The sequence below is a fragment of a genome, unplaced genomic scaffold (assembly GCF_019419815.1).
Source record: "Pyrus x bretschneideri cultivar Hongxiangsu unplaced genomic scaffold, Pyrus_bretschneideri_v1 Contig56, whole genome shotgun sequence".
In the NCBI taxonomy this organism is placed as follows: domain Eukaryota; kingdom Viridiplantae; phylum Streptophyta; class Magnoliopsida; order Rosales; family Rosaceae; genus Pyrus; species Pyrus x bretschneideri.
In genome coordinates, this window is record NW_025999794.1 from 1,717,786 (window position 1) to 1,727,825 (window position 10,040).

Genomic DNA, 10,040 nt, shown 5'->3' on the forward strand with positions numbered 1-10,040 from the left:
CCAAATTTCATTAGGAGTGTGATTGTGTAAATCCTAGTAGATTATGTGAATTTTTATTAGTTTTGCATTCACATAAAAACCTATTCATGAGGGTTTGGAGGAATTTAAAAATCTAAACGACGATGTAACCATTGTCTAAGCATATAGGATGCAATCACGAGCGTTTATTATTCTTTCATATTTTTCAACTTATACATTAATTATTATGAATTTTTATTTATTTCAAACTGCCCTAAAAATACTATCCATGAGGATTTGTAGGTTTTAAAAATTCAAACAATGATGTAGCCATCATCAAGGCATAAAGAATGAGACCACCGGCGTTTAAATATTATTATTTTTTTCACATTTTTAACACTTGTAAATGAATTATTATGAATTTTTTTAATGTGCTTTGGTATTTTTAATGTGTTTTGGAAATTTTTAATCTCACTTGTATGAGACTATGTAAGTAACTAGTAAGATTTTTTTTAGGAGTTTAAAATTATCAAACTAACTTTTTCTGAACTGCCCGTTAAATGGGTAATCGGATTAGTTATCGTGTGAATAATGAATTATTAACGGAGGACTTAATTAGTTATGATGTTGATAAATTCATAGGAAATTACTAGGTCTCTTGTAGTGGATAGGTTTGTGAAATATGGGCAAGAGTAGGACGTGCCCTAACCCCATTTACTTCTGGTCCCTTCTCCTCCCTCTCCCTCTCTCTGTGGCGTAGTAGGCTAGTAGCGTTTGAGCAGAATCATTACAAGCCGACGAAAACCCTTACCTCTGTTTCGGAGCTAGCGTGCTTCAACAATGGCGACTCTGATGCAGAAAATCAAGGACATCGAAGATGAGGTACTTTTGCCTGCACCCCCAATATCCTCTCCTCTACTTTCTCTGCCAACGACAAATCCTAAATTAATTTAGGGAAATTGAATGCTTTATATATACCCATATCACTTGTTAGATGCTTAGGGATTTCAATAAATTTGTCAAGTGGAAAATTTACCATGACGAACTCAACTCTCTCCAATCAACGAAAATTTGATTTATTATTTTCTCAGTTAACCGTCGAAATCCGTTTATTGTTTCCGAAGTGATGCTTCTGGAATCTGGATAGTTCATATTAACTAGAATTTTAATATTTATTTGCTTATTAATTGCAGATGGCTAGGACTCAAAAGAACAAAGCTACTGCCCATCACTTGGGTTTGCTGAAGGTGAGTTATTCTTTTTCATTCTAATGTTCGTCATGAAATTGCCTTTCATGCTCAATTTTTTTGACAATAGTGATCCGTTATTTTTTACTAGGCTAAACTTGCAAAGCTAAGGAGAGACCTACTTGAGCCTCCGTCGAAAGGCGGTGGTGGTGCTGGTGAGGGTTTTGATGTTACTAAAAGCGGAGATGCAAGAGTTGGTTTGGTGGGTTTCCCTTCAGTTGGGAAATCTACACTGCTGAATAAATTAACTGGGACCTTTTCAGAGGTACGGAACTGTTGATTTATCTCACTTCAAACGTTATCTGTGTGAGGCAAACAAATTTTTTATTTAAGGAGAGACATAATTATGTCCCAGAGATTCGTTATGTTAGGCATGAAGCATGTAGAGTTTGATTAATATCACTTATTATGTTTTAACTGTGGGTCTCTAATATTAGGTCGAATTTGAGCTTCTAACTCTCTGTGTAGTCTACTGGGAATCGTCACCTGGTCTCCCAGAGATTCTTTAGAAGCGGTTTCTGTCTGTATAGAGATCTTATATACTGTGAAATTCGTCACTAGTACTAGAAATGTAAAATTTATTTAAGTGATGCTTTTTTATTTTATTTTTATTTTTTTAAATATTAGCTGAACATTCTTCTCTTAGATGGATTAACTTATTGGGGAGTTCAGGTGTGCACTAAAACTAATTGAACATAGTGATAAGCCCTCTTTCAAATGTAGTTATTTCTTAGATGGTTGCTTTGTGATTTCAGCATTTTAATGTCTTTGGATCTATTTATTCCAAAAGTTGGGTCATGGACCATACAAATTGCTATAAGGATGACCTGAGACTGTAGAGGAATGAGACATATAATTATATGTCCAGTGGGAACATTCTTATTCATCTTAGCTTTTGCATATGCAAGTGACCAATATTCCAATGACTCTGTTTTGACGATTATAATGTGTAAATATGTATATGTAGCATCTTCCAGTTCACATGGATAAGGAAAGATGACATCCCAAAATTTAGAGGAAACTGAAGGGGCAAGGATGCCAAAATGTAAGACACTACCCCACAACCTTCCTCCTTCCTAGAATTTTCGAAAGTCGAGTTTCATTTCATTCACACTGCCCAAAAGTGGCCAGCCCACAACTCCCAAGAATTTTGCTCTCCACTTCTCCAAAAGCATAATGCTTCTCAACAAGCATGGAAATGCAGAGTATAGAAATCACCTGTTACGCAATCAATTACCATCGAAGATTTAAAGTGGTACAACAATGAAAAAATAGGTGGTCTATACGTGTAACCTCATTTTTGTAAATAAGGTCAATAGGAAGATAAACTAACATAAGGCCTCCTCTGGACTATGTCACAAGTATTGATTTGAACATGAATGCTAATCCAATCTAGGGCTAGAAGATCTGTGGGAGAGGGTGGAGTCCTTTGGTCTTCAGTTTCATCAGAATTCAGGCATCTACATTCTCCTTTCCTTGTAGTTGTTTTCGTTGTTTTTCTCTTGTAATCAGATGTACTTTATTTTTATTAGTGGACCTCCTTGTTCACTATTTTTGTGTACCTTTATTCAGTTGAAAGGAGCCATTTTCAAGCAAAGAGGGTGGAGAGATAGCTCTCCTGCCTCCAGATTATTTAGACTTCTCTGGAAAAGAAAGTTCCAACTGGTTGGAAAGGATTCAACAAAGATCGGCAAATTTGGTAGTGTTAGAGTTTTAGAGTCCTGAGTCCATTAAGGTGTAGAAAATTATATGGATCGGATACTTCTGGATCATCACCTAGAACCTAATATTAATGCAGAAATGGAAAGAAACAAGCCTCAACCACAATATTAGGGTCCCGCCCATTTACAGGTTCCTCATATTCTATTTGGTCTGATGTCTTCCAAGCTTTATATTGCACTGAAATCTAGGAAACTGTTTGGGAATGGAGGATTGTATCGAAATCCTTTTGAAATTTTGATTTCTTTTGTACCTTCTGTGTGAAAACTTAGGGGTTCGGGGGGTCAGGATTCCTGTGTGTGTTTCTAATTCTGTGTGTGATGAGACCTAAATTGTTGCTTGCTACGTGAAACCTGAATATTATTATTGTTATTCTTTCCTTCATTGTGCAGCCATGCAATAAATGTAGGTTGCCTACTGAGATAATTTATATCATTGCAAGAAAATTCTTGATGTTTTGAAGACCACCTAATGTGTTTGTGTACAGGTTGCTTCCTATGAATTCACTACTTAACTTGCATACCAGGAGTGATCGTGTATCGAGGTGCGAAAATTCAGGTACTATAATTTTATAATTTGCTTTATTTGTTATATTTGCTTATATAATTGGAATTTAAATAATTAGTTGGTGTTTTTTTTTTTAGATTTGGACTTCTTGTTCACTATTCTTGTACTTATGTCTGTTTATTTTTGTGTGTGTGTGTTTTTTATAAGCTCTTTCCCAATAAAAGAGAAGCTTTGATATAGGGACTTTTAATGAAACACTCATGGTACTGTTCACTTTTAACGAAAAACCACATTTTTACCTTTCCCTGGTACTGTTCACTACACCTTTATTTGTCCTTTTTCATTAAAACTAAAGTTTTTTTTTTTTGGACTTTTCCTTAGTTTTCCTTTTGATTATACTTAAAATAGCTGTTCTAGATTTATAATCCATTTGATCCCTTACAATAAATATTTTTAAATTGTCACACTTTAATGTGCAGTTGTTAGATCTCCCTGGAATTATTGAGGGTGCTAAGGATGGAAAGGGTAGAGGAAGACAGGTAAAGTGCGATATTTGTTCCTCATTGTGCTACCGTAACATGCTGGTGTTTTTTTTCGGTGCACTTACTTCTTATACTCATTTTTTTCTTCATATTTATATTCACAGTAACAAGTTGTGAAATACGGGTACTTGACACCATCGCAATAACATCTGTGTTTGACATGCAAAGCACATGACATGAATGTAACGGACATGTTAGAGAATGGGAATTGCAATCTCTTTCTCTGCATTCCTTCTCGTGTCTAAAGAATGTTAATGTTGACTGTCTTGAGTTAATCTTAGGCATGAGGCAGAGGTCATGTTCCTGACATGCTTGCAGCTGGACATTAATTTGGGCAAGCATGTTGTACAGTATGCATATATGCTTCAATACCCTGTCCATATCCTTAAAAAGTAGGCTATATTTTACAAGGCTGCTGGACAAGACCTGAACAATGGTGTTCTATGAATATAGATGCATGCCTTAAGATCAGTTTTCGTTGCAAGAAAATTTGTACAATATGTGGTTGGATAGATAGACCAAACAACGTTTGAATAAATAAATGACCAATATTGTACCCTTGCATGGATTTACAAGTATTCTGATGGTTTTTGATCATATAAGTGCATGGAATGGCTTTCAGAAAGATGTTTGCATATCAATGATATTGGGTAGTTTATAAAGATCTGGACTAACATGGTTCTGCAGACAGACCTTCTTATATGTTGTGAACCTTTTCTAGTGGTAAAATATGCTTGAGGTATATTTTCCTTTTGGCTGTGAATAATGTTATAATTTGTTTGATATGTCACACTGATGAAGGCTTGAGATATGCCAGAGATTGTTTGGAATACAGAAAATGGTTGCTTTTCCCCTTTGTCTTTGGGTATTCCTTATATGCTTTTAGATTCACTTATTGGACTTTCATGTCATCCAGGTTATCAGCACTGCTAGGACATGCAATTGCATTTTAATTGTTCTTGATGCAATAAAGCCAATAACTCACAAGCGTCTAATTGAAAAAGAGCTCGAGGGATTTGGCATAAGGTCAGCTATAGCTTTGTTTCTGGTCTGTATAGCTTTATCATTTTGTTACTTCAATTTAGCAGATCTGGTCAGTAATGCATGACTTTCAGAAGTTCTCCGTTTCGTTTACATTATTTGAATCTGCTGGATTTTCAAAATTTGATTGTACTGTGCTCTACATTATGTTTACATCATATGAACTCTTTTGTCAAACCTTGATGAGATGCTGATTCAACCTTTTCTTAATATAAAAATAAAAAGTTATGTGAAATCTTCGTAGGATATACATTTATGTGGATGATGTGTTGTTGAATTAGCTTGTATAGGCTTGTCTGGATTAGAAATCTTTTTCAGGTTTTATAATGCTTCTTCAAAGTTCTTTCCCGCTTTTGGCAAACATCAGAAGCTATTAATCCTTCCTTTTATCAAATATGGAAAGTTCAGTGACCTTTATTCTTTTGCTGCAAACACCATGTCTATTGAGTTAGTCGACAAAACCTCTAAGTTGCATACTTGTGACAATTTATTCTAGTGCCCATACGCATGCAGGTAATGCTTACAAAAATGTTTTACATGTGTATATCTAGATGTATGCGCATGTAATCTTTCTCACACTATCTAGACCCTTTGCTTGTACCTTCTCTTCCTAGATAGTTTATACTTATAATTAGCTAAATGCTTATTGTGAGCAGGTTAAACAAGGAACCACCTAACCTTACATTCCGGAAGAAAGATAAGGGTGGTATTAATTTCACTTCAACAGTTACAAACACGCATCTGGATCTTGAAACTGTGAAGGCAATATGCAGTGAATACAGAATTCACAATGCTGATATCACTCTAAGGTTTGATGCAACGGCCGATGACCTCATAGATGTAATTGAAGGCAGTAGAATATATATGCCTTGCATCTATGTTGTGAACAAGATTGATCAGATTACACTTGAAGAGCTTGAGATTTTGGATAAACTTCCTCACTACTGTCCTGTCAGGTAATCTTTTATCTAAGACCACAGTTTATAGTTTCATAGTGGATTATTGTTGCAAAATGTTTGTAGGATAATTTGAAATTTTGGATGTTCCATCTCCCTCTCTTTCGAGAACTTGGACTTCCATGTGTTATTGAGATATTACACGTTAGAAACTCCAATTCAAAATATTAAAGCCTGTTAGGGGAGTAGCCCTAATGTAGTTTCAAAACATTACTGGCAGAGGACGCTATCGATGTTTAACAACTTTACATTGCATCAGTTAAATATATTATAGCTTGTTAGACGTGTAGGCTCTCCTAGGGTAGAAACATGACTGGCAGAAGACAACTCTACAATGCATAATGTATCAGCAGCTTATATAAAACATTGTAACTGAAGCATATAGAAAAAATTGTAATCCTAAATAATGCTTAATTATACACCGGACTGAGTGTTAAAACTGTTTGCAGTTATACAAAGATGACACTATGAATAAATTTCAAATAATAGCATATGGATTGTGTAGCGTTCATGAATCATTGTTTAGATTTGTTTGCCTTGGAAATATTTGTTATTTATATTAGTGCTGTTTATTTCTTTTTCAGGTATAGTTTTGCTGGCTTATACTTTCTGAAATTGTTGTTAATTTTACTTGTGCAATTTGCCATGACTGATCTGCAGTGCTCATCTGGAGTGGAACCTTGATGGTTTGCTGGAGAAAATATGGGAGTATCTTAATTTAACTCGCATATATACAAAACCTAAAGGGATGAATCCAGACTATGAAGACCCTGTGATCCTGTCTTCTAAGACAAGGACGGTTGAGGATTTCTGCGAACGGATTCATAAGGATTTTATCAAACAATTTAAGTAGTATGTACCTCTCTTTAATTTTCCTAGTTTTGATCCGTCTGATATTTTATTGTTTTTTAAATGATAACAAGCACTCTGGAAACAGAGAAAGGTGCCTTAGGCGCTTGTGTTAACGGCTGTGCAAAACTAGAGCATAAGTAAATATAGGCTTCCACTTTGTTTAGAAGTTTCAACTCAATGGTATGTTACTTTTGGACATTAAAAGACTCTTTTAAGTTTTTCTGATCTGAAAAAGATAACACAAACTTCTGGGGAAAGAAAAAAGGTGTTTGTGTGAACATCTGTGCTAAGTTAAAGCTTTAAGGAGGATGTGGATTTTATGTCGTAGTTTTAATTTTGTGGCATTATTTCAAATCCAGAGGTTAAGAGTACTCGGGCAACTTTACGTAAGGCAGAGTTTAGTTTTTTTGGGGTGATAGTGGAAAAGTTGAAAGATAAGTCACCCTTACTGCCACTCTTTTGGACATTGAAGTATTTTTCATGCATCTTCAAATATATAGGGTTTCAGAATCTGGCATTTGTTTATTCCCATGTAAATCTGGTTGCTATACTTGTGACTTGTTCCACGGACACTTTTATGTGGTTCATTATTTCATTTGAAGTTAACTTTGTTTTTTGGCAGTGCTCTTGTTTGGGGGTCAAGCGCAAAGCACAAGCCCCAAAGAGTTGGCAAGGTTGGGTGGTTTGTTTTTTTAATTTTAAATATATGTTACACCATGCTCATCTCTTCCACACGCGACTACTTGATTTATGTCCATCAATGGACATTGACTGCGTTAATTAATATGCATATTTGCTGCTTTGACACAACAGGAACATCTGCTTGAAGACGAAGATGTTGTTCAGATTATCAAAAAGGTGTGATTTGGTGCAAAGTCGGTAAGTCTTATAAACTTAGCACATCAGGATGTCACTGTGCGAGAGTAAAGCTTTTTGAGATGAGGCTTTCGTTTTCAACCAACTTTGGATCGTTGTAATATGTAGACCATACAGCACTCCTCCGGTGTCTGCTTATTGGGGTGTAAGGCTAGGCAGAACTTGAGGCAGTTTGATATTTAATATCACACTGCCCTTTTTTTGTGTTGTCGTTTTAAAATTTCTTTGTGAATTGTGAAAGTATAATAATATAATGTATTACGAAGTTCAGAGGATTAAAGAAAGTTGTTTAGTTTGTGATTTCCCTTGCTTTCGCCACTTATATGTTTCAGTTGGCCAAGTTTTGCATGTTTCAGTTGGCCAAGTTTTGCAAGTCCAAAAAGCACAAGAAATGGGATTGGTAAGCTCTTATTTTTTGGTAAATTTTTTATTTTTGGTTTACTGCGATCACAATGCGCGCTACATTTGGATGGGGCCGTACTGATGGATTAGTCCAGTTTAAGAAATGAAGAAGGGGATGGGAGGAAAGAGTACACACTATCTAATATTCAAACTCTGTTTTTCAAGTTTCATTTAATCGCGATTCCTAAGGTGCGGATAGAGTTTTGCGGATGTTGCGTGCGTATGGGATATGGACCATAGGATTAAATTTGAACGGTTGAAAACGAATCCATTAGAAATGACTTAGTTTGAAACCATGTTAAAATAGCCTTGAAAGTTATTGAAAACGGTACCTGCAAGATTCAAAAAATTAAACTCTCCCCCTCCCTCCCACGATAGCAACAGTTGAAACCATAAATTTTTTTCTTCTCTCAAAAATCTATTTCTCACCCCGAGATCGTGCTCATTCAAAACTTTGGTAGTGTTCGAAAAGTTTGTTTCCATTCGAAATCCAGTCGGAGTATTGGTGTGGTTGTCTCCGGCTTAGTGTACTTTGACATATAGCCATGTTTGGTTTGAGGGTTAGCAGTTGCTTACATGGAAAAAATCCGGTGGTTCCTTGATTGGCGTGGGTTCAAAATGGTTGCTTCCACGGAAGTTGACGTCAAATTTGATTCCGGAAACTAACTTTGAAATTTGGTGAGTTTGAAAATTTGGAACCCTAGAAAATAATTTTGTTATGTATGTAAAATTGTGTATTTTTTTAGGGTTTATGGTTAATTATACAAGTGGGTTGATGAAATTAGTTGATGTGGAAGTATTAGGAAAATTTAGTGAGATGTAAGTTTATGAACTGTAGTTGACAGGTTGTGTACAAGATATATGTGCTTCAGTTTGTTTTGTTGAGTTTATATTGTTCACTTTGGAATGATTTTTGTTGATGAATCTTTGTTAATTTTATGAATTAATTTGGTATTTTGTAACTCATGAAAGTAAGTTCATAGTATTGGTGTATAACTATGATAACTTGTTGACAGGTTGTGTCAATGATAAACATTGTTCCATTTGGTTGTTATCGGGGTGTATGTTGTTCAATTTGGTTGTGATGAATGGTTGTATTGTTATGTGTACACGAGATGGCAAATTAGGCAGTTAAACTCGCAACAAAATAGGAAGAATCTTATAGAGGAAGGGTTAACAACCTTTCTCAAGTTAGTCATGTCGTAGGAGTCTTGCGTCACAAGTTTAATGATGCACAACTTGCTGAATTTAGGGCCTCATGCTTTTTCACCCATCCTGAGATTGCTCTTGTGCGAACTCGCTTAACTTCGAAGTTCCGACGGAACTGCTAAATTGTCATACCCCGATCCGGGCCCCCACCACATCCTAGGCTCGACTTTGTTGTAGCATGATATTGTCCACTTTGGGCCCCGACCATACCCTCACGGTTTTGTTTCTGGGAACTCACACAAGAATTTCCTAGTAGGTCACCCATCCTGGGATTGCTCTCGCGTAAACTCGCTTAACTTCGGAGTTCCGATAGAACTCGAAGCCAGTGAGCTCCCAAAAGGTCTCGTGCTAGGTAAAGATGGGAATATACATATAAGGCTTATATGATCCACTCCACTAGGCGATATGAGATGTTACAATCCACCCCCCCTCAGGGGCCCGACGTCCTCGTTGGTACACATCCGACCAGGGATTGGCTTTGATACCAAATTGTCATATCCCGGCCTGGGCCCCTACCACATTCCAGGGTCGACTCCGCCGTAGCACAATATTGTCCGCTTTGGGCCCCGACCACACCCTCACGGTTTTGTTTTTGGGAACTCACATAAGAACTTCCCAGTGGGTTACCGATCCTGGGGTTGCTCTCACGCGAACTCACTTAACTTCGAAGTTCTGACGGAAACCGAAGCTAGTGAGCTCCCAAAAGGCCTCGTACTAGGTAAAGATGAGAA

At 36.5% G+C, this 10,040-nt stretch overlaps 1 protein-coding gene across 1 annotated transcript; it reads left to right on the forward strand.

Annotated features, from left to right (window-relative positions):
• The first annotated feature begins 600 nt into the window (after positions 1–600).
• On the forward strand, positions 601–7,998 carry LOC125471070 (developmentally-regulated G-protein 3-like). Its single transcript, XM_048570943.1, is given in 11 exon segments — positions 601–840; positions 1,152–1,205; positions 1,297–1,470; positions 3,412–3,433; positions 3,436–3,482; positions 3,911–3,970; positions 4,890–4,999; positions 5,671–5,970; positions 6,631–6,822; positions 7,445–7,496; positions 7,636–7,998. Coding segments are annotated over 11 exon segments (1,104 nt in total). The 5' UTR covers positions 601–798; the 3' UTR covers positions 7,687–7,998.
• Positions 7,999–10,040: the final 2,042 nt, after the last annotated feature.